The sequence below is a fragment of the Podarcis filfolensis genome (assembly GCF_964270895.1).
Source record: "Podarcis filfolensis genome assembly, chromosome: 4".
NCBI classification, from domain to species: domain Eukaryota; kingdom Metazoa; phylum Chordata; class Lepidosauria; order Squamata; family Lacertidae; genus Podarcis; species Podarcis filfolensis.
In genome coordinates, this window is record NC_139607.1 from 98,995,970 (window position 1) to 99,020,240 (window position 24,271).

Below are 24,271 nucleotides of genomic sequence, written 5' to 3' on the forward strand. Positions count from 1 at the left end.
CTTTCTTTCTTTTTTTATATATAATTTTTATTAAATTTTTTCCATTATACAAATTCCAATATCAAACATTTTTCACAAATTTCAACTTTTTGGACTTCCATCAGCTTCTCTGCCAATCATCCGTATTTTCCCATTTTTGCACATTTTCTAAATTTGATATTGCATTTTAATATTACTTTTACTGTCCTCTTTCTGTTTAACAATACTCCTCTACCTTTCACAAAGCCTCTTTAAATCCCACTAGCGTTGTTTGTTCATCACATATACTTTTCAGATATTCTACAAATTTTCCCCAGTCCTCGATGAACTTGTGGTCCCGTTGATACCTAATCTTCCCAGTTAATTTGTCCAGTTCTGCAGAGTCGATAAGTTTCATTCTCCATTCTTCAAGAGTCAGTAGTTCCTCCTGTTTCCATTTTTGGGCCATCAATATTCTTGCTGCTGTTACTGCATATTGAAAAAGTTTATTATCCCTTCTATTTATTTCTCTTCCTCTTATTCCTAACAGAAAGGCTTCCGGTTTCTTTACAAATGTATATTTCAACATCTTCTTCAATTCATTATATATCATTTCCCAGAAACCCTTCACTTTCTTACACTCCTACCACATATGATAAAATGATCCTTCTTTTTCTTTACATTTCCAACACTTATTACATGTTTTATACATTCTTGCTAGCTTAACCGGTGTAATATACCATCTATACATGCTTTCAGCCTCGGACACTTGGCGGGTTCTGAAATGGCCGTGCAGGCCACATTCACGACCCTGGGGGGCTGGATTCGGCCCATGGGACATAGTTTGAGGACCACTGGTCTACACTGACTGGCAGCTTCTCCCCAGAGTTTCAGGCAGGGATTTCGTCCAGCCCTTGTAGGAGATGTCAGGGGTTGACCCTGGGACATTCTGCATGCCAAGCGGATGCTCTAGGGCTCCCCATATTTGCCTAGCCTTTCAACATTATGGTATTAGCAACCATGGAGATTCCACCTGCTTCTTTCGAAAGGAGAACACTCACCTGATCAATTTAATAAATAATAATAATAATAATAATAATAATAATAATTTATTTATACACTACCCATCTGGCTGGGTTTCCCCAGCCACTCTGGGCGACTTTCAACAAAATATTAAAATACAAGAGTCCATCAAATATTAAAAGCTTCCCTAAACATAAAAATAACAACAATCCATTATCAGTCCATTGAATTAGCAATTAAGCATTTTATTAGCATAAAAAGCATGCATGAGAAAGCATTACTCATTTATGATGAGAATAGGATTTATTTTGAAATTTACTTGGTTCCTCCTTGGTAGCCAGTGCGATTGTTTCAGCAGGACTAGAACTCAGGACCCGCTGCCTTGAGGGACATCTAAGAGCAGTTGGGCAGGGAAAGGTCTCCCTTGGGAGGTGGTGGACTCTCCTTCCTTGGAGGTTTCTGAGCAGAGATCGGACGGCCATCTGCCATGGATGCTTTAGCGGAGATTCCTGCATTGCTGGGGGTTGGACTAGATGACCCTGGGATCCCCTCCTATCTCTCCACTCCTGAATTCTAGGAGGAGCTTCCTTGCCTCCTGCAAAGCCCTTTTCCCTGCAAGCTCTTCCTCTGGTTTCTGGCCAAGGGAGGGAGATGCTCAGAGTCCAGCCAAGAGCCTCCCCCCCCAAAGGATATCTGGGCATTGGCGTAGCCAGGGGGGCAGCTGCCCCCTTAATCCATAAAAAATAATAAGAATCTGAGGTTCCGCCAAGCGCGAGAGGACTGAGCTGGAGGGACTCGGCTTGGCAAGGGTTAAAGGGAAGTGAGCTGCCTTCCTAGAGAGGCCAGGAAGCAAGAGGGGGCAGGTCCTCCAGAGCCAAGGCCCCTCCCTCCCCAGTCCTTTCCTTGCTTTGGGGTCTCTCCTGCAAGGGCTGCCTCGCTGTCCCCCTCCTGGGATCTGGTGAGTCTCCTCTCTCTCCCCCCAGATGGTGCAGTGGGGAGACGGGGGCGGGATCCCAGGGCTGCAGCAGGGGAGGATGCCTGGGGGGCCTGATCAGGGAGGGGCCAGGTCTGCCACGCTCTCCTTCCTGGAGATCAGAGGATCCCAAACTCATCTGGCCCTCCGCCCCCCCTTCAGAAAAGATCTCCCTTCTTTAAACAAAGGAGTCCCTGGGACTTTAACTCTGTGTGACATCGCTCAGCCTCATTGCACAACAGAGGAAACATGTGCAAATGGTTTTCCAAAGCTGAACGAGGAGGTGGACTAGCCCCCTCCCCAGGAAAGGCCAGGAATAAAGAGAGGGATCCCAGCCCATATTCTGGCTGCTGCATTGCAGACCAGTTTCCCAGTCGTCTCCCAGGGCAGCTCCCCACGGAGGCCACTGCAGCAATCCCCTCGCACCCAGAGCAGGGCATCCCAGGACCACGTCCTCTCTGTCCCAAAGGGATTGTTGCTGGCAAAGAAGACGGAAATGGGACCTTAGCATCAATGGCTGTGTGTGTGTTAAGTTATCTAGCGAAATAATGATAATAAATTAGCTGCCTAAATTTCAAGGGGCCACTTGGACCTTAGGGGATTGATCAGATACATACCTGGCGCTCAGAGCAAATAAAAAGGGACCCCGCCCCAGGAGTCTGTCTGGAGAGCAGTAGAGAATCCAAGTGCAAGAAAAGGAGACAGAAGCAGGGGAGTGGGGGGGGAGCAACTCCTGAGGACCCCCACTAGACCCAAGTATCCATTTTCACAAGATACAAACGATTCTCTTGTCAGTTGGTTCTGACTTCATGCATTGACTGGAAGGCTGCAGAAACCAGGTTGATTAATCTCCCAGAAGTCCCTTCAGTTGCCTCCACATTTTGCATTGCTAGAAGGCGAGAGACTTATTTATTCTCCTCTTCCTCCTCTTTCTTTTCAAAAAGATAGCTCACGGTCTGGGATGCGGTGCAGTCCAGCCCTGGTTCCCAGCAAGACTCATCCATACTTGCTCAGGGAAATATTTCTTTTCCTGTCCTACAAATTCTGTAACAGAACAATGTATTTGCTTTGTAGGATTTGCTAGAGCTTTTCATTACGACAGACAGAACTTGTCAGAAGACCAAAGGGTTCCTTCCGATCTCTCAGAGGCTTCCTGAGAGCACAGATGGATGAGCAAGATTCAGCTGGCCCTGAGGCAGGAAGAAGCTATGCTAGCCAATCTGGGATCAGTGGAGGATTCTGGGAAAACCCAGTGCAGAAGATCCTGGGTGAGGAGGACACCCTCTGCTCAGAGGTGCAGAGCCAGCAGTTGAGGCAGTTCTGCTGCCAGGAGGCCAAAGGACCCCGAGAGGCTTGCAGCCGACTCTACCACCTTGACCATCAGTGGCTGAAGCCAGAAAGGCACACGAAAGCTGAGATGCTGGACCTGGTGATCTTGGAGCAGTTCCTGGCTGTCCTTCCCCTGGAGATGGAGAGCTGGGTGAGGGAATGCGGAGCGGAGAGCAGTTCCCAGGCGGTGGCCCTGGCCGAAGGTTTCCTCCTGAGTCAGGCAGAGGAGAGAAAGCAGGTGAGAGAGACTTCCCTCTGGATACTCCGAAGGGGCTCCAAACAGGACAGAGAACATCCCATAATGGTATGCTGATGGCCCATCCATTTTCTGGGAAAGCATCCATGGAATGAGATCTCGCAGTCTTTCTCCCCATTCTCTGTTTTGAATCCTTGTTTCTTTTTCAGGGAAAGGATCTCTTTGCAGAAATGGACGTGGATTCCTGTGAGGCAGAGAGGCCTCCGTTGGACACCAGAGAGAGGCCACTGGGTAAGGAGGAAGGTGGCTTTTCTCCGTTTGGTCTCATTCTTTTGGTTTTCCAACACATTTGAGGGTTCTTTTCATCTTGTTTTGTGGGGAGACAGTTGGGAAGAAGGGTCCAGAGGAGGGGAGATGTATTTCTGCACAACAAACATATGAAATGGGCACAAACGTCCAAATGCTCTCAGTAGGTAAGGATTTCTCCAAAGCCCATCTGTAGTAAGAGATGCCCTGTTTCACCTGTGAGAGAAGCAGGCACTCCAGGCGTCCTGATCACCTTTTTTCTCTTGCAGGTGACAGAATGATGCCGGCAAAACTTCCTGATCCGTCTTTTCATGGGGGCAGAAGGGAAGCAGTGGCTGTGGAACCAGATCAGGTCAGGGGAAGCTGCCTTGTGGGGACGGAGGCCGAGGGAAGGAGCAATGTCATGGGCTGGTTGGGCACAGAGGAATGGTGGGAGGATGCAGCCGTGGAACCAGGAAGGGAAGACGGCTCAGAGCCGAAGGAGTGGAGGTGGAAGAAGGATGGGTGGTCAGAGGGGGAAGAGGGGGAAGCCTGGGAAGAGGAGGTGTCAGAAGCTGAAGGGCGAAAGGGGCTTAGTGAGCTGGGAGACTCTGTGGCAGAATGCAGTGCAGAATCAGAGGCAGAAGAGGAAGGAAGCGAGTGGGAGGAGGGAGGTCGAGAGGCAGAGGTGAGTCAGGATAAGGAAGAGCCACAGGTGGATCCCTCTCCTTTTCATAGAATCATAGAGTTGGAAGAGACCACAAGGGCCATCGAGTCCAACCCCCTGCCAAGCAGGAAACACCATCAGAGCACTCCTGACATATGGTTGTCAAGCCTTAATAATAATAATAATAATAATAATAATTTATTATTTATACCCCGCCCATCTGGCTGGGCCTCCCCAGCCACTCTGGGCGGCTTCCATAAAAACCAAAAATACAGTAAAATATCACACGTTAAAAACTTCCCTGAACAGGGCTGCCTTAAGATGTCTTCTGAATGTCAGGTAGTTGTTTATCTCTTTGACATCTGCTGGAAGGGCGTTCCACAGGGCGGGCGCCACTACCGAGAAGGCCCTCTGCCTGGTTCCCTGTAGCTTTGCTTCTCGCAATGAGGGAACTGCCAGAAGGCCCTTGGCGCTGGACCTCAGCGTCTGGGCAGAATGATGGGGGTGGAGACGCTCCTTCAGGTATACTGGACCGAGGCCGTTTAGGGCTTTAAAGGTCAGCACCAACGCTTTGAATTGTGCTCGGAAACGTACTGGGAGCCAATGTAGGTCTTTCAAGACTGGTGTTATATGGTCTTGGCGGCCACCCCCAGTCACCAGTCTAGCTGCTGCATTCTGGATTAGTTGTAGTTTCTGAGTCACCTTCAAAGGTAGCCCCACGTAGAGCGCATTGCAGTAGTCCAAGCGGGAGATAACCAGAGCATGCACCACTCTGGCGAGACAGTCCGCAGGCAGATAGGGTCTCAGCCTACGTACCAGATGGAGCTGGTAAACAGCTGCCCTGGACACAGATTTGACCTGTGCCTCCATGGACAGCTGTGAGTCCAGAATGTCTCCCAGGCTGCGCACCTGGTCCTTCAGGGGCACAGTTACCCCATTCAGGACCAGGGAATCCTCCACACCTGCCCGCCTCCTGTCCCCCAAAAACAGTACTTCTGTCTTGTCAGGATTCAACCTCAATCTGTTAGCCGCCATCCATCCTCCAACCGCCTCCAGACACTCACACAGGACCTTCACCGCCCTCACTGGTTCTGATTTAAAAGAGAGGTAGAGCTGGGTATCATCCGCATACTGATGAACACCCAGCCCAAACCTCCTGATGATCTCTCCCAGCGGCTGCATGTAAATGTTGAAAAGCATGGGGGAGAGGACAGAACCCTGAGGCACCCCACAAGTGAGAGCCCAGGGGTCTGAACACTCATCCCCCACCACCACTTTCTGAACACGGCCCAGGAGGAAGGAGCGGAACCACTGTATGACAGTGCCCCCAGCTCCCAGCCCCTCAAGACGGTCCAGAAGGATGTTATGGTCGATGGTATCAAACGCCGCTGAGAGATCCAGCAGAACTAGGAAACAGCTCTCACCTTTGTCCCTAGCCCGCCGGAGATCATCAACCAGTGTGACCAAGGCAGTTTCAGTCCCATGATGAGGCCTGAATCCCGACTGGAAGGGATCCAAATGGTCCGCTTCTTCCAGGCGTGCCTGGAGTTGTTCGGCAACCGCTCGCTCAATCACCTTGCCCAAGCATGGAAGATTTGAGACTAGGCGATAGTTGGCCATCGTGGCCGCATCTAAAGATGGTTTTTTAAGAAGCGGTTTAATAACCGCCTCTTTCAGCGGGTTTGGGAAGGCTCCCTCACGGAGGGAAGCATTCACCACCCCACAAAGCCCATTGCCCAGTCCTTCCCGGCTAGCTTTTATAAGCCAGGATGGGCAAGGATCCAGGAGACAGGTGGTTGGCTTCACTCGTCCAAGCAGCCTGTCCACATCCTCGGAGGTAACAGATTGGAATTGATCCCACTCAACTTGACTAGACAGAACTCTAGCACTCTCCCGCCCCGTCCCTGCTCCCATGGTGGAGTCTACTTCTTCCCCAATCTGAGCGATTTTATCTGCAAAAAACTTTGCAAAATCATTGCAGGAGAACATGTGGCCCGTACTGGGCCCCGATGTTGCAGGTGGTTCTGCTAAATTGTGAACCACCTGAAAAAGTCTCCTGCTGCTGTTTTCTGCAGATGCAATAGAGGCGGTGAAGAAATTCTTCTTCGCCGTCGCTATCGCCACTTGGTAGGCTCGACGTTGAGCTCTAACCTGTGTCCGGTCAGATTCGGAATGAGTTATCCGCCACCGGCGCTCTAGCCGTCTCAACGATTGTTTCATTGCCCTCAGATCCGTGGAAAACCACAGGGCTGTCCGGGCTCCATGCAATCGGAGAGGGCGCTTCAGAGCCAAACAGTCAATAGCCCTGGTTAACTCCACATTCCAGCGGGCACCAGGGAATCAGCTGAAAGGCCATCAACATGGGATAAAGCATCCCCTACCACTCTCTGGAAACCATTTGGATCCATTAAGTGGCGGGGGCGGACCATCCGAATTGGTCCCACCTCCCTGCAGAGGGGATGGGTCGCAGAGAAGTCCAGTTGCACCAGGAAGTGATCTGACCATGGCACTTCTTTCGTTTCGCTTTTACTTAGTGTCAGATCACCAACATCCATAGAGGTAAACACCAGGTCCAAGGCATGTCCGCAGCTATGGGTTGGGCCAGACTTATTCAGGGACAGCCCCATGGAGGCCATGCTTTCCACGAAGTCCCGAGCGGCCCCTTGTAAGGTCGTGTCGGCATGGATGTTAAAATCCCCTAGGACGACCAAGCTAGGTGTCTCCAGGAGAACATCCGCCACGACCTGAAGCAGCTCGGGCAGGGAATCCTTGGTGCAGCGGGGAGGTCAATACACCAAAAGGAATCCTGTACTACCCCTATTGCCCAACTTCCAGAACATGCACTCGGAAAACTGGGTCTTCCCAATAGGACGCCCGGTGCAAACTAATGACTTCCTAAAAATCACTGCAACCCCCCCTCCCCGCCCACATGACCTGGGTTGCTGTGCGTAAGAGAAACCAGGTGGACAAGCAGCGGCAAGGACAGGCCCATCTGCTTCATCCAACCAAGTCTCTGTTACACACGCCAGGTCAAGTCCTCCATCCATGATCAAGTCATGGATGGCAGTGGTCTTATGAATCATTGACCTGGCATTGCACAGCAGCACCTTCAGGTCATGTGGGTATCCCTTGCTGATTCTAGTATCCATCCGGTCAAGGCCAGACCCAGAGGCAGGAATAGTCCTCAGACAACGACTAAACCTGCCCCCTCTGTAATGACGTGGTCTAGTCTTAGCGTAACTCCTCCTCCTACCCGTGATCACTGAGATCGGTTGTCCCAGTGCATCCCCCCCTGTGGAACATGCCCCAGCCATTTTGTGGGCTGGGGCCCACTCCCCGGAAGCCCTGACCCCTCCCCCTAAGAACGAAATAACACCTTAAACAAACAAACAAAACCAATAAAACAATACAAACAAAAAAATAATAATGTAAAAATTACAAAAACATCAAAATAAAAATAAAAAAATTCCCCAAGCCCAACCAAACATCCATCCCACCCCCACCTGCCACATACAAAAAATCCAAAAGAAAATTTTTTTAAACATTTTAAAAACACTCTAAAAACACTCTGTGCCCCCCTGGCAGTAACAACTGTCCTGGTGAGGCCTGTCAGGCCCTGCCCTGGGCCAGGTGGTAAGTGGCAAGAGCAGGGCCCTCAGGCACTCACACAGGGGAGTCCTCCTGGGCAGCAGGCAGCAAGCAGCACGCAGTCCTTATGAGGCTTCAGGCCCCGCCCCAGGCCAGATGGTAAGTGGCAGGAAGGAGCAGGGCCCTCAGGCACTCACACAGGGGAGTCCTCCTGGGCAGCAGGCAGCAAGCAGCAAGCAGTCCTTATGAGGCTTCAGGCCCCGCCCCAGGCCAGATGGTAAGTGGCAAGAGCAGGGCCCTCAGGCACTCACACAGGGGAGTCCTCCTGGGCAGCGGCAGCAAGCAGCACGCAGTCCTTATGAGGCTTCAGGCCCCGCCCCGGCCATGTGGTAAGTGGCAAGAGCAGGGCCCTCAGGCACTCACACAGGGGAGTCCTCCTGGGCAGCAGGCAGCAAGCAGCAACTGCTTAAAGGCCTCCAAAGAAGGAGACTCCACCACACTCCTTGGCAGCAAATTCCACTGTCAAACAGCTCTTCCTGTCAGGAAGTTCTTCCTAATGTTTAGGTGGAATCTTCTTTCTTGTAGTTTGGATCCATTGCTCCGTGTCCACTTCTCTGGAGCAGCAGAAAACAACCTTTCTCCCTCCTCTATGTGACATCCTTTTATATATTTGAACATGGCTATCATATCACCCCTTAACCTCCTCTTCTCCAGGCTAAACATGCCCAGCTCCCTTAGCCGTTCCTCATAAGGCATCATTTCCAGGCCTTTGACCATTTTGGTTGCCCTCCTCTGGACACGTTCCAGTTTGTCAGTGTCCTTCTTGAACTGTGGTGCCCAGAACTGGACACAGTACTCCAGGTGAGGTCTGACCAGAGCAGAATACAGTGGCACTATTACTTCCCTTGATCTAGATGCTATACTCCTATTGATGCAGCCCAGAATTGCATTGGCTTTTTTAGCTGCCGCGTCACACTGTTGGCTCATGTCAAGCTTGTGGTCAACCAAGACTCCTAGATCCTTTTCACATGTACTGCTCTCAAGCCAGGTGTCACCCATCTTGTATTTGTGCCTCTCGTTTTTTTTGCCCAAGTGCAATACTTTACATTTCTCCCTGTTAAAATTCATCTTGTTTGTTTTGGCCCAGTTCTCTAATCTGTCAAGGTCGTTTTGAAGTGTGATCCTGTCCTCTGGGGTGTTAGCCCCCCCCTCCCAGTTTGGTGTCATCTGCAAATTTGATCAGGATGCCCTTGAGTCCATCATCCAAGTCATTGATAAAGATGTTGAATAAGACCGGGCCCAAGACAGAACCCTGTGGCACCCCACTAGTCACTCTTCTCCAGGATGAAGAGGAACCATTGATGAGCACCCTTTGGGTTCGGTCAGTCAGCCAGTTACAAATCCACTGAGTGGTAGCATAGTCAAGACCGCATTTTACCAGCTTCTTTACAAGAATATCATGGGGCACCTTGTCAAATGCCTTGCTGAAATCAAGGTAGGCTACATCCACTGCGTTCCCTTCATCTACCAGGCTTGTAATTCTGTCAAAAAACGAGATCAGGTTAGTCTGACATGACTTATTTTTCAGAAATCCATGCTGACTATTGGTGATCACAGCATTCCTTTCTAGGTGCTCACAGACTGTTTGCTTAATGATCTGCTCCAGAATCTTCCCTGGTATTGATGTCAGACTGACTGGGCGGTAATTATTTGGGTCCTCTCTTTCCCCCTTTTTGAAAATAGGGACAACATTTGTCCTCCTCCAGTCTGCCGGGACTTCGCCTGTTCTCCAGGAATTCTCAAAGATGACTGCCAGTGGTTTTGAAATCACATCTGCCAGTTCTCTTAATACTCTTGGATGCAGTTCATCTGGCCCTGGAGACTTGAATACATCTAGACTAGCCAAGTATTCTTGTACTATCTCCTTAGTTATTCTGGGCTGTGTTTCCTCTGCTGAATCATTTGCTCCTTTTGCCAGAAGCCACCCTCCCTGCTTGTCTCTCAGAGCCAGGAGACCCTGTGCATAGCAGGAATCTCTGCTAGATCATCCAAGACAGATGACCATCCAAAACAGGCTTATTTTATTTCTAGATTGATCACTGAATGCTCAGATTGGTTCCTGAGCAGTGGACAAATGAGAACAAATAGTGGCCTGGGTTCACCTATCCAGCCCCATTGGCTGCAAAATGGGGCCTGCCCCCCATTCCTCCCCCTCTCCATGCCCCCATGAACCCCTGGAATTTGGCTCTAGGGCATTGGGAGGGAACTCCCCATAACAGCTCAGGAGGAGAGGAGAAAGTGGACTCTTCCATCGGGGAAACTGGAATGCTTGCGTAGGCAGAATGACTTGGAAAACACAAGGTGGAGAACCACGTATTTGCACAAAGACGAATACCCAAAATTAAAACTTAGAATAAAATAAGCATCTATAAATAAAATGTGCAGCAAAGCAATCCTGTTGAAACAACTCCCTTGCGTGAGTGCCTGAGGGCCCTGCTCCTGCCACTCACCACCTGGCCCAGGGCGGGGCCTGAAGCCTCATAAGGACGGTTGCTGCTGCTGCTGCTGGCCAGGAGGACTCGAAGCAGCGCAATGTTCTTTAAAAAATGTTTTTAAAATTTTCTTTTTTCCATTTTGATTACTTTTTTTTGTGGGGGTTGGCAAGGATGTTTGGTTCGGTTCTGGAATTATATTTTCTTTTATAAGGGTTTTATTTTGTTCTTAAGGGAAGGGGTCAGGGCTGCCGGGTAGTGGGTCCCAGCCCACAAAATAGCTGGGGCATGTTCCATGGGGGGGGGGGATGCACTGGGACAACCGATCTCAGTGATCACGGGTAGGAGGAGGAGTTACGCTAAGACCAGAGCATGTCATTACAGAGGAGGCAGGTTTAGTCGTTGTTTGAGGACTATCCCTGCCTCTGGGTCTGGTACTGACTGGACGGATACTAGAATCAGCAAGCGATACCCACATGACCTGAAGGTGCTGCTGTGCAATGCCAGGTCAATGATTCATAAAGCCACTGCCATCCATGACTTGATCATGGATGGAGGACTTGACCTGGCATGTGTAACAGAGACTTGGTTGGATGAAGCAGATGGGCCTGTCCTTGCAGTTGCTTGCCCATCAGGTTTCTCTTACACACAGCAACCCAGGCCTTGTGGGTGGGGAGGAGGGGTTACAGTGCCATGGTCCGATCACTTCCTGGTGCAGCTGGACTTCTCTGCGGCCCTTTCCCTCTGCAGGGAGGTGGGACCGATCCAGGTGGTCCGCCCCCGCCACTTAATGGCTCCAAATGGTTTCCAGAGAGTGGTAGGGGATGCTTTATCCCATGTTGATGGCCTTTCAGCTGATTCCCTGGTGGCCCGCTGGAATGTGGAGTTAACCAGGGCTATTGACTGTTTGGCTCTGAAGCGCCCTCTTCGACTGCATGTACCCCAGACGGCCCTTTGGTTTTCCACGGATCTGAGGGCAATGAAACAATCGCTGAGACAGCTAGAGCGCCGGTGGCGGATAACTCATTCTGAAGCTGACTGGACACGGGTTAGAGCTCAATGTCGAGCCCAGTGGCGTAGCGTGGGTTGTCATCACCCGGGGCAAGGCAAGTAATTTGCGCCCCCTAACCCGTGGATTTGCGCCCCCTAACCCATGGATTTGCCCTAACCCCAGATGTTGCGCCCGGTGCGGCCGGCCCCCCCTGCACCCCCCACGCTACGCCACTGGTCGAGCCTACTAAGTGGCGGTAGCGACGGCGAAGAAGACTTTCTGCATCTGCAGAAAACAGCAGCAGGAGACTTTTTCAGGTGGTTTGCAATTTAGCGGAACCACCTGCTACATCGGGGCCCAGTATGGGCCACATGATCTCCTGCAATGATTTTGCAAAATTTTTTGCAGACAAAGTCGCTCAGATTCAGGAAGAGGTAGACTCCACCGTGGGAGCAGGGCCGGGGCAGGAGAGTGCTAGAGCCCTGTCTAGTCAAGTTGCATGGGATCAATTCCAATCTGTTACCTCCGAGGATGTGGACAGGCTGCTTGGACGAGTGAGACCAACCACCTGTCTCCTTGATCCTTGCCCATCCTGGCTTATAAAAGCTAGCCGGGAAGGGCTGGGCGATGGGCTTTGCGAGGTGGTGAATGCTTCTCTCTGTGAGGGAGCCTTCCCAGACCCGCTGAAAGAGGCGGTTATCAAACCGCTTCTTAAAAAAACATCTTTAGATGCTGCCAATATGGCTAACTATTGCCCAGTCTCAAATCTTCCATGCTTGGGCAAGGTGATTCAGCGAGTGGTTTCTGAACAACCATAACATCCTTCTGGACCGTCTTGAGGGGCTGGGAGCTGGGGGCACTGTCATGTAGTGGTTCCGCTCCTTCCTCCTGGGCCATGTTCAGAAAGTGGTGGTGGGGGACGAGTGTTCAGACCCCTGGGCTCTCACTTGTGGGGTGCCTCAGGGTTCTGTCTTCTCCCCCATGCTTTTCAGCATCTACATGCAGCCACTTGGAGAGATCATCAGGGGCTTTGGGCTGGGTGCTCATCAGTATGTGGATGATACCCAGCTATACCTCTCTTTCAAATAGGAACCAGTGAAGGAGGTGAAAGTCCTGTGTGAGTGTCTGGAGGCTATTGGAGGATGGAAGGCGGTTAACAGATTGAGAGTGAATCCTGACAAGAGAGAAGTACTGTTTTTGGGGGACAGGAGGTGGGCAGGTGTGGGGGACGCCCTGGTCCTGAATGGGGTAACTGTGCCCCTGAAGGACCAGGTGCGCAGCCTGGGAGTCATTCTGGACTCGCAGCTGTCCATGGAGGCACAGGTCAATTGTGTGTCCAAGGCAGCTGTTTATCAGCTCCATCTTTTATGCAGGCTGAGACCCTACCTGCCCGCAGACTGTCTCTCCAGAGTGGTGCATGCTCCGGTTATCTCTCACTTGGACTACTGCAATGCGCTCTATGTGGGGCTACTTTTGAAGGTGACCCGGAAATTACAACTAATCCAAAATGCGGCAGCTAGACTGGTGACTGGGAGTGACCGCCGAGACAATATAACATTGGTCTTGAAAGACCTACACTGGCTCCCAGTACGTTTCCGAGCACAATTCAAAGTGTTGGTGCTGACCTTTAACGCCCTAAACGGCCTCGGTCCTGTATACCTGAAGGAGCGTCTCCACTTCCATCGTTCTGCCCAGACACTGAGGTCCAGCGCTGAGGGCCTTCTGGCGGTTCCCTTGCTGCGAGAAGCCAAGTTACAGGGAACCAGGCAGAGGGCCTTATCGGTAGTGGCACCCGCCCTGTGGAACGACCTGCCACCAGATGTCAAAGAGAAAATTAACTACCAAACTTTTAGAAGACATCTAAAGGCAGCCCTGTTTAGGGAAGATTTTAATGTTTAATAGATTATTGTATTTTAGTGTTTTGTTGGAAGCCGCCCACAAAGACAAATACCCATAATTAAAACGCAGAATAAAATAAGCACCCATAATTAAAATGTGTAGCAAAGCAGTCCTATTGAAACAAAACCGCAATTAACAGGAAGGAAACAACAGAGCATTGTGTAGCAGATCATATTTCTGCTGTCTCAGAGGAGGACATTTCCCTTTTTCTTTTAGGGTCCAGTGTGCTTTGAAGATGTCGCTGTTTGTTTCACGGACGAGGAGTGGGCGTTGCTGGATCCTGACCAGAGAGCTCTGCATAAGGACGTCATGGAGGAGAATCGTGGGATCGTGGCCTCTCTTGGTAAGGCTCCCTGTGGGATTGTCATATCTGCCTGGAAATTCAAAAAAATACCTCAATGTAACCAACCTCATCTATTTTCACAGAGCTCAACAGCGCCCCCTATAACACCTGGGAACCTAACACCCCCAAAATAAAGAGTAAATTACAGTTTTTTCTTTGAACAATCTTCCTCAAATTATTCCTTTTTCTACCAGGATTGGGCTGGTCTGAACGTCTGAGGCCATCTTAAATGTCAGCTTCAGAACTGTTAGGAAAGCTAAGTAGCTTCAGGTTTTTGTTTTTGCTCCTGTCAGTCTTGGGTTGACGAAAGAGACGACTGACATTGGCGATGGAGGGGATGCCATGACTGGGCCAAACAAAATCCACCCCAGAGAAGAGCTAGGCTTATGGAATCTCAGGTAGTAGTAGCAGTGATGAGGATGAGGATGATGATAGTAATAGTAATACAGTGGTACCTCGGTTTAGAAACCTAATCGTTTCCGGAACAGGACAGTTCTTAAATCAAGGTACCACTGTAGTAGTAGTAGTAGTAGTAGTAATAATAATAATAATAATAATAATAATAATAATATTTTTTATTTCTACTCTGCCCATCTGGTTGGGTTGCCCCAGCCACTCTGGGCGGCTTCCAACACATATATCATCATGAAACATAAATAATAATAATCTGATTCCATATAAAAAGAACATTAACTTTAAAATGAACAACTTATACTAGTGGCCAAAATTGTGGAAACCTTTTGTGAAAAGTGTGTTTCTGAGGTTTGATGGCTCATAACACCAGTTTTGTGTGGAGTAATACCATAAAATTATAAAGCAATGGAAAGAAAATTTAATGAAGAATGTAATGCAATGACTTTTATGAAGGAATATTTATTAGAACAGCAGTCATAAAGAAAAAACGTGAAACCTTTGGTAACCATTGGTAACCTTTAGCTTTCATTATGGCCTTACAACACCTTCCCATGAAGTGAACCAAGTTTTTAGTTCTGCAGCTCTAATAATGTGAAACCAAGACTGAATTAGTGCCTCTGTTGATTGGGCTTTATTGCTGGGTTGCCTCTGATTAACAAGTTTCTTTCGTCGGCTCCATAGATTTCCGATTGGGTTAAAGTTTGGGCTATTCCCAGGCCATTCCGAAAGTAGAATGGGATCATCTTGAAAGGACCGTTTGCACACAGCAGCAACAGGACATGGAGCTGAATCCTGTTGAAATAAATAAATAAATATGCTTCAGTATCTGGGAAAAGATCACCTGCGGAACGCTTCAGTTTGGGCTCAAGCATTTCGTTTATGTATTTGGGGAGCATTTAAAGTTAAAGGGACCCCTGACTGCTAAGTCCAGTGGCGAACGACTCTTGGGTTGTGGCGCTCATCTCGCTTTATTGGCCAAGGGAGCCGGCGTACAGCTTCCAGTTCATGTGGTCAGCATGACCAATCCTCTTCTGGCGAACCAGAGCAGCGCACGGAAATGCCGTTTTAAACCAACCAACTTGTTAGCAATCACGTAACACACTGACAAAAGTCAACCTAAGCATGTTGTGCTTCCTTTTTCTGCTTATTTGGCTATAATGTTTGATAGAATACAGATAATTGAACAAACTTTCTTGGATTGCATTCTTGATTAAATTATCTTCCCACTGATAAATAACTTTATAATATTACTCCAAAAGAAGTGGGGTTATGAGCCATCAAACCTCTGAAATACACTTTTTTCCCAAAAGGCTTCCACAGTTTTGGCCACTGTTGTTGTTGTTTAATCGCTTAGTCGTGTCCGACTCTTCGTGATCCCAGGGACCAGAGCACGCCAGGCACTTCTGTCTTCCACTGTCTCCCGCAGTTTGCTCAAACTCATGCTCGTAGCTTCGAGAACACTGTCCAACCATCTCGTCCTCTGTCATCCCCTTCTCATTGTGCCCTCCATCTTTCCCAACATCCCTTTTCCAGGGAGTCTTCTCTTCTCATGAGGTGGCCAAAGTATTGGAGCCTCAGCTTCAGGGTCTGTCCTTCCAGTGAGCACTCAGGGCTGATTTCTTTAAGATTGGATAGGTTTGATCTTCCTGCAGTCCATGGGACTCTCAAGAGTCTCCTCTAGCAACATAATTCAAAAGCATCCATTCTTCGGTGATAAGCCTTCTTTATGCTCCAGCTCTCACTTCCGTACATCACTACTGGGAAAACCAGAGCTTTAACTATATGGACCTTTGTTGGCAAGGTGGTGTCTCTAAGTTGGTCATTGCTTTTCTCTCAAAAAGCAGGCGTCTTTAAATTTCGTGACTGCTGTCACCATCTGCAGTGATCATGGAGCCCAAGGAAATAAAATCTCTCACTGCCTCCATTTCTTCCCTTTCTATTTGCCAGGAGGTGATGGGCCCAGTGGCCATGATCTTCCTTTTTTTGATGTTGAGCTTCAGACCATATTTTGCACTCTCCTCTTTCACCCTCATTAAAAGGTTCTTTAATTCCTCCTCACTTTCTGCCCTCAAGGTTCTGTCGTCTGCATATCTGATATTTCTTCCGGCAATCTTAATTTTGGCTTGGGATTCATCCAGCCCAGCCTTTCGCATGATGAATTCTGCATATAAGTTAAATAAGCAGGGAGACAGTATACAGCCTTGTCTTACTCCTTTCCCTATTTTGAACCAATCAGTTGTTCCATATCCAGTTCTATCTGTAGCTTCTTGTCTGACATAGAGATTTCTCAGGAGACAGGCGAGATGATCAGGCACTCCCATTTCTTTTCTTTTTTTTATATAAATGTTTATTAAAGTTTTACATATTAAAAAGGAAAAAAAGAGAAAGAAAAAACACAAGTAAGAAAGAAAAAATACAGAAGATAAAAGTACAAAATACAAGATACATAACAAGTATAAAAAAGAAAAAAAAATTAAAGAAAAGAAAGAATCATATGTTTCATGTCTTAATTTTAGTTACTTATTTCCCTGACCTCCTCACACCTCCCTTTTTTGTATTCCCGTTCACATATTCTGTTCAGCAAATTCTTACCCTCTTTCATTTATCTTAACTCTATATCTCAACATAATATAACTTTTATGATTTCATCCATCATCAATCCATTTTACATATTCTTATTAACCTTTTTACTAATACCACTTAATTTCAATCCAACATCATTTTCACATTCATTAATTTTGCAATATTTCTGCAGATAGTCTTTAAATTTCTTCCAGTCTTCTTCCACCAACTCTTCTCGCAGATCTCGGATTCTGCCAGTCATTTCAGCCAGTTCCATATAGTCCATCACCTTCATCTGCCACTCTTCCAGGGTGGGTAGATCTTGTGTCTTCCAATACTTTGCAATAAGTATTCTTGCTGCTGTTGTTGCATACATAAAGAAAGTTCTATCCTTCTTTGGCACCAATTGGCCGACTAAGCCCAGGAGAAAGGCCTCTGGTTTCTTCAAGAAGGTATATTTAAATACCCTTTTCATTTCGTTATAGATCATCTCCCAGAAAGCCTTAATCCTTGGGCACGTCCACCAAAGGTGAAACAATGTACCTTCTGTCTCTTTACATTTCCAACATTTATTGTCGGGTAAATGATAGATTTTTGCAAGCTTGACTGGTGTCATGTACCACCTGTACATCATTTTCATAATATTCTCTCTTAGGGAATTACATGCCGTAAATTTCATACCTGTGGTCCACAACTGTTCCCAGTCAGCTAGCGTGATGTTATGTCCGACATCTTGTGCCCATTTATTCATAGCCGGTTTAACCGCTTCATCATGAGTGTTCCATTTTAACAGCAAGTTATACATTCTTGACAATATCTTTGTATTGGGGTCTAACAGTTCTGTCTCCAATTTTTATTTTTCCACCTGGAAGCCAATTTTCCTATCCAAATTATAGGCAACCAATTATAATGCAACCAATCACACACTTTATCTTTTAATTTCTCAAAACTTTGCAATTTTAGTTTGTCCCCTTCTTGCTCTAAAATGTCCCCTTCTTGCTCTAAAATTTCCCAATATTTCGGCCATTTGGCCTCCATATTGAGCTTTTTCAGAGCCTTTGCTTCCATCGGTGACAACCACCTTGGGGTTTTATTTTCAAGTAAGTCTTTGTATTTTGTCCAGACATTAAACAAAGCTTTCCTGACAATATGACTCTTAAAAGCTTTATGAACTTTAACCTTGTTGTACCATAGATATGCATGCCACCCAAAGACATTATTAAAACCCAGGCACTCCCATTTCTTTAAGAACTTACCATAGTTTGCTGTGGTCAACACAGTCAAAAGCTTTTGCATAGTCAATGAAGCAGAAGTAGATGTTTTTCTAGAACTCTCTAGCTTTCTCTATAATCCAGCGCATGTTTGCAATTTGGTCTCTGGTTCCTCTGCCCCTTCGAAATCCAGCTTGCACTTCTGGGAGTTCTCGGTCCACATACTGCTTAAGCCTGCCTTGTAGAATTTTAAGCATAACCTTGCTTATGTGATTTGAGTGCAATTGTGCGGTAGTTGGAGCATTCTTTGGCACTGCCCTTCTTTGGGATTGGGATGTAGACTGATCTTCTCCAATCTTCTGGCCACTGCTGAGTTTTCCAAACTTGCTGGCATATTGAGTGTAGCACCTTAACAGTATCATCTTTTAAAATTTTAAATAGTTCAGCTGGAATATCATCACTTCCACTGGCCTTGTTATTAGCAGTGCTTTTTAAGGCCCATTTGACTTCACTCTCCAGGATGTCTGGCTCAAGGTCAGCAACCACACTACCTGGGCTGTATGAGACATCCATATATTTCTGGTATAATTCCTCTGTGTATTCTTGCCACCTCTTCTTGATGCCTTCTGCTTCTGTTAGGTCCTTACCACTTTTGTCCTTTATTATGGTAATCTGTGTACAAAGTGTTCCTTTCATATCTCCAATTTTCTTGAACAGATCTCTGCTTTTTCCCATTCTATTGTTTTCCTCTATTTCTTTGCATAGCTTCTCTGAGTTATTCAAGTCCCTTTGCCACGGCAAGGCAGTGATCTATGAAGGGGATTTTGATCACTACTGTGTATCAAAGAAAGCAACATTCAACAATTCATCAGAATCCAATAATAAATATGTTGGTTAATGACAAACAACACAGGTAATGAACACATACCCAATTTGACGCGCAGTGTAAATTAATAATGCTGAGTTTCTAAGTGAAAGAATAAGAGCTTTACTGAGTTAAAATAAACTTCTTCATAAAAACATGGTTCCAAACAGTTTGACTGATATTACATACTGACTCTGCTCACAACTGAGGCGGACTGACTCTGACTGAAATCTTACAGAGAACACAGAGAGAAAATGGCTGCCAAGTCACATGTCAGAGTGACTCAACAGTTAGCAGTTAGGCCTGAATGACTTTAGTAGACCCAAATGATTGTGCATTCCCAGCACCTCCCAGCCTGTTTCCTGCTTCTGCTCTCATGTGTCTTTGTCATATGACACAACTCCCTTCGGTTCTTCTCCATTTATTCAGGAGGCTCTTATCCCTTTTTGTCTCCATTGCAGATTCTGATGAATCGGAAATCGAGAACAAAGGTGACCGTGAAAAAATCCCCAGAGAGGAGAAGCCACGTAAAAATTTGGAGTGTGGAGAAAGCTGCAGTGAGAGCTCCCATTACACTTACCATCAACAAAATCTTATTGGTAATAAGCTCTATCAGTGCATGGAATGTGGAAAAAGCTTCAGTCACAGCCAGAATCTTGCTTCCCATCAAAGAATTCATAGAGGGGAGAAACCCTATCAGTGTGGGGAATGTGGAAAGAGCTTCACTGATAGCTCCTCTCTCACTTATCATCAAAGGATTCATACAGGGGAGAAACCTTATCAGTGTGTGGAATGTGGAAAGAGCTTCTGTCACAGCCACAGTCTCACTTCCCATCAAAGAATTCATACAAGGGAGAAACCTTATCAATGTGTGGAATGTGGAAAGAGCTTCACTGATAGCTCCTCCCTCACCTCCCATCAAAGGATTCATACAGGGGAGAAACCCTATCAGTGCATGAAATGTGGAAAGAGCTTCAGTCAGAGCTCCCATCTCACTTCCCATCAAAGAATTCATACAGGGGAGAAACCCTATCAGTGTGTGGAATGTGGAAAGAGCTTCACTGATAGCTCCTCTCTCACCTCCCATCAAAGGATTCATACAGGGGAGAAACCCTATCAGTGTGTGGAATGTGGAAAGAGCTTCAGTCACAGCCACAATCTCACTTCCCATCAAAGAATTCATACAGGGGAGAAACCCTATCAGTGTGTGGAATGTGGAAAGAGCTTCAATCAGAGCTCCGCTCTCACTTCCCATCAAAGGATTCATACAGGGGAGAAACCTTATCAGTGTGTGGAATGTGGAAAGAGCTTCAGTCACAGCCACCATCTCACTTCCCATCAAAGAATTCATACAGTGGTCAAACCCTATCAGTGTGTGGAATGTGGAAAGAGCTTCGGTCAGAGCTCCCATCTCAGTTCCCATCAAAGTATTCATACAGTGGGGAAACCCTATCAGTGTGTGAAATGTGGAAAGAGCTTCACTGATAGCTCCTTTCTCACTTCCCATCAAAGAATTCATATAGGGGCAAAACCCTATCAGTGTGTGGAATGTGGAAAGAGCTTCAGAAACAGCCGCAATCTCACTTCCCATCAAAGAATTCATACAGGGGAGAAACCCTATCAGTGTGTAGAATGTGGAAAGAGCTTCATTCAGAGCTCCTCTCTCACTTCCCATCAAAGAATTCATACAGGGGAGAAACCCTATCAGTGTGTGGAATGTGGAAAGAGCTTCACTGATAGCTCCTCTCTCACTTCCCATCAAAGAATTCATACAGGGGAGAAACCCTATCAGTGTGTGGAATGTGGAAAGAGCTTCCGTCAGAGCTCCCATCTCACATCCCATCAAAGAATTCATACAGGGGAGAAACCCTATCAGTGTGTGGAATGTGGAAAGAGCTTCAGTCAGACCTTCTCTCTCACTTCCCATCAAAAAATTCATACAGGGTTGAAACCCTATCAGTGTTTGGAATGTGGAAAGAGCTTCACTCATACCTCCTCTCTCACTACCCATCAAAGAATTCACACAGGGGAGAAACCTTATCAGTGTGTGGAATGTGGAAAGAGCTTCAGTCAGAGCTCCCATCTCACTACCCATCAAAGAATTCACACAGGGGAGAAACCTTATCAGTGTGTAGAATGTTGAAAGAGCTTCAGTAACAGCCGGAATCTCACTTCCCATCAAAGAATCCATACAAAGCTGGGGAAAACCATTATACAGCTTTAGAATCCAGGCTTTGGCTAATTGACGTGTATGAAGATCAAAGTATTATGGGCCTTAATTTATGATGAGTTAAAAAAGGTGTTTGGAATAACTTTTCTAAAAAGACCATAGGGATCTCTGTTAAGTATTGTTGGCTGCCTTTAGAGAGATATTTTTATATGCAACGGCCACAGCTCGGACTTAGGTGGGAAAGGGGTGGAAGGAAGACGAAGTTTCGACAATAACGGACTGGCATGACAAGCTACAAGAATTTGCTGAAATGGTGCAGTTGACAAATAGCCTGAGAGGCACTTCAAAACAAAACAAAATTTAAAAATGGGATAGATATATGTTCAAAAATACAGTAAAGTTTCGCTATCTATGCTAGCATTCAATTGACGTTGGAAAGAGACTGAGTTGAGAAATAAGACCAAGGGTACATATTGATATAGCAATGTATTAGAAAAAATGTAAAGAAATATACAATAATAAGAATACATTCATTTGTGAAAAAGGAATATACAACAGGATAGACAGGAAGTCCAAAGTGTTGGTACATATATGATTTTGGAATAATTTTTTGTCTTTGTTTGTTTTTTTTCTTTTAGCATGTAAACTTTGTATACATGTTGAAAATTATAGTAAAATAATCCTTGTGATGTAACATGATCATGTTTACCGATGTAACATAAGAACATTAATAAATAATTTTAAAAAATACATCTAATGCCCTTTTAACATGTGATGTTTTATGTTTTTATGTGGTCTTTTTATGTTGTAACCATCCTGAGACCTGTGGGTGTAGGGAATAGGCTACAACCCTTAAAGGCCTAGGGGTCTTTGACCCATCCCCCAATAAAATATTTGAGGATGCCACCCCCCAGTTTTTGGTGTTTTTCCCCCCCCCAAACGCAACCTTTTATCCTTCTCTTAAAAAATAAAAAAATAAACTCACAAAGGTCATGAGGAAAACAAAATACAAGAAAATACAAATGTGGACAGGTCCCATCTTTCTGGGCAAAATGCAAAAGTTTATTTAAAAGAGGCTTTCCCAAACTTGGGTCCCCAGCAGCTCCCAGACTATAGTTCCCATCATCCCTCCCCATTGGTCCTGCTAGCTAGGGATGATGGGAGCCGTAGTCCAAAAACAGCTGGAGACCCAAGTTTGCTTTAAAGGGAAAGTAGTCTGGCCCTGTGACACCCTCTGCTGGACAAAAGCACTGCCCCAGAATCTGAACCACCCCCAGTACTGCTAACTGGAATTAACAGAGCGCAAAACTGAAGTTTGATCGGCACTTCAACCTCTAGGGAGCTTCTAGGTGCTTTCTGCACCACCTAGAGTACCCACAGAATTATGGCGTCTATTGGCAACACACAGAGGAGAACAAATGAAAGACAAACACAAGGGGCAGGAAAAAACCTGGAAAGGGCCATACCAAATGGACATCCGGTGTGAAGAGGTCACTTTCCCCACTGCTGAACAATGCCACAGGTAGAGGAGATGGAATGCTAGAAGTGTCTCCGGGGCAAGGGGAGCTGCTGGGAAACTGAAGTACGGGCTCAAAGTATTACTTTTTTAAAAAACAGATACTTCAGTAACAGATACTTTAGAGAAATGATTTAGGAAATTGCTTTTATATAAGAAAAGCAGGATACAACAAATAAAGCTAAATAACTCAGCAGAGGGGAAGCTGAGGGAAGTTCACAGGAGGGGAGGGAAAACAATGGTAAATAACATGATGATTGAAATCTGTATTTTTATTTGTTATAAAATTCAATAAATATTCATTTATTTTTAAAAAAAAAGAAAGTAAAGAGAGACATGTGACATACTAGCCACTTATCCAGCAATGGGAGCAGTGAATTGCTAACACAACACACATGATTGCAGATGTTACGGAAAAGACATGGGGTGGCAAATCTTTAAAGTTGTCACAATGTGTTCCATTCTGGGCATCACCGAAGGAGAAGGGATGTGTCTGCAAGCATTGGAGAGTGAATTTTAAGTTATGGTAGGGTGGGGTGGGGTGATGGGCTGAAATTTAGCCAAGCTTTGTTCTTTGGTAGAAAAAGATGGAAGGATTGGTTTTCAGAGTTTGGAATAGAGAGTGTTAAGAAGTGGAAGGTGAAAACGGTGATGTTTTGGAGCAGAGCTGGCGATATCAAGCATTTGAGTGATTATCTGGGGATTTTCATCACTTTGTCTGTTATTCAAATTGGACTTCAAATAGGCTAAAGTCAAGCCAAAGTTTAAAGCACATGCAAATTCATAATTAGGTGGAATGTGCCTTGACCAAACTTTTATTCCTGGCTTTTGGTGGGAAAGTTGAGTTGTTGGGTTGTCTGAATGTTGAAGTTCTGATCTATTTAAAGTTTCAGATCTATAAGCCTGCTTGCTAAGCAAAAATAAACAGGAAAGCATACATATCAGAAATGTCTTAGGACATCAAACTGGGAAAGTGGATTTTAAACTAACTGAAAAGGTTTTATGCCCTTGGGAATTTGGTCTCTTAAATCTTAAATCTACCCCTTCGCCTTCCTTGAGTCCCTGGTAGGACAAGCCAATCATGGCTTTATTCAAATGGTAATTTAGTCAGGTGATGCAACACTTCAAATGGTATAATAGATTGCTGAATCATGAACCCTGTACATGTACAGTGGCTACATTAGTTTAAAAAAATAAGAAAAGAAAAAGTAGGTTTAAACCAAGAGGTGACAAAGCTATGCTCTGCACATGAAACTTGATTCAAATTTCTTTTTGTAAAATTGGGAGCCATTGAGGGAACGGCAGTATGAAGTACCCCTTTTGTGTGTTTGTGTAAAATGGTTGGTTGCCCCAAATCTTTGCCCCAGGGGGTCACAAAGGGGAAATAAGGGTGAAGTACTGAACCATCAACATGGGACGCGGGTGGCGCTGTGGGTAAAACCTCAACGCCTAGGGCTTGCCGATCGCATGGTCGGCGGTTCGAATCCCCGTGGCGGGGTGAGCTCCCGTCTTTCGGTCCCAGTTCCTGCCCACCTAGCAGTTCGAAAGCACCCTTAAAGTGCAAGTAGATAAATAGGGACCGCTTTATAGCGGGAAGGTAAACGGCGTTCCGTGTTTTGTGAATCCATCACACAGGTGCCTCTGCCCACCCCCCCCCCCCCGGACAGCAGAATAAAGCTCTTTCTCTGGATTTAACCCCTTGGTGTCAATTGACCCTTTTCGTCTCTGCCCGGGTGCAACGTTTTCCTACCCATGGTTAAAAGGCCTAGAAAGGCTACAGGACGTCCAA

General features: G+C 46.4%; 1 protein-coding gene across 1 annotated transcript; it reads left to right on the plus strand.

Moving 5' to 3' along the window:
• The first annotated feature begins 1,819 nt into the window (after window positions 1–1,819).
• Window positions 1,820–21,872, plus strand: LOC310760708 (uncharacterized protein). Its single transcript, XM_083609761.1, has 6 exons — window positions 1,820–1,939; window positions 3,029–3,521; window positions 3,689–3,770; window positions 4,055–4,137; window positions 13,618–13,744; window positions 19,258–21,872. The coding sequence occupies exons 2-6, from the start codon at window positions 3,120–3,122 to the stop codon at window positions 20,937–20,939; spliced, it is 2,376 nt and encodes a 791-aa protein (XP_083465887.1). The 5' UTR covers window positions 1,820–1,939; window positions 3,029–3,119; the 3' UTR covers window positions 20,940–21,872.
• The last annotated feature ends 2,399 nt before the right edge of the window (window positions 21,873–24,271 follow it).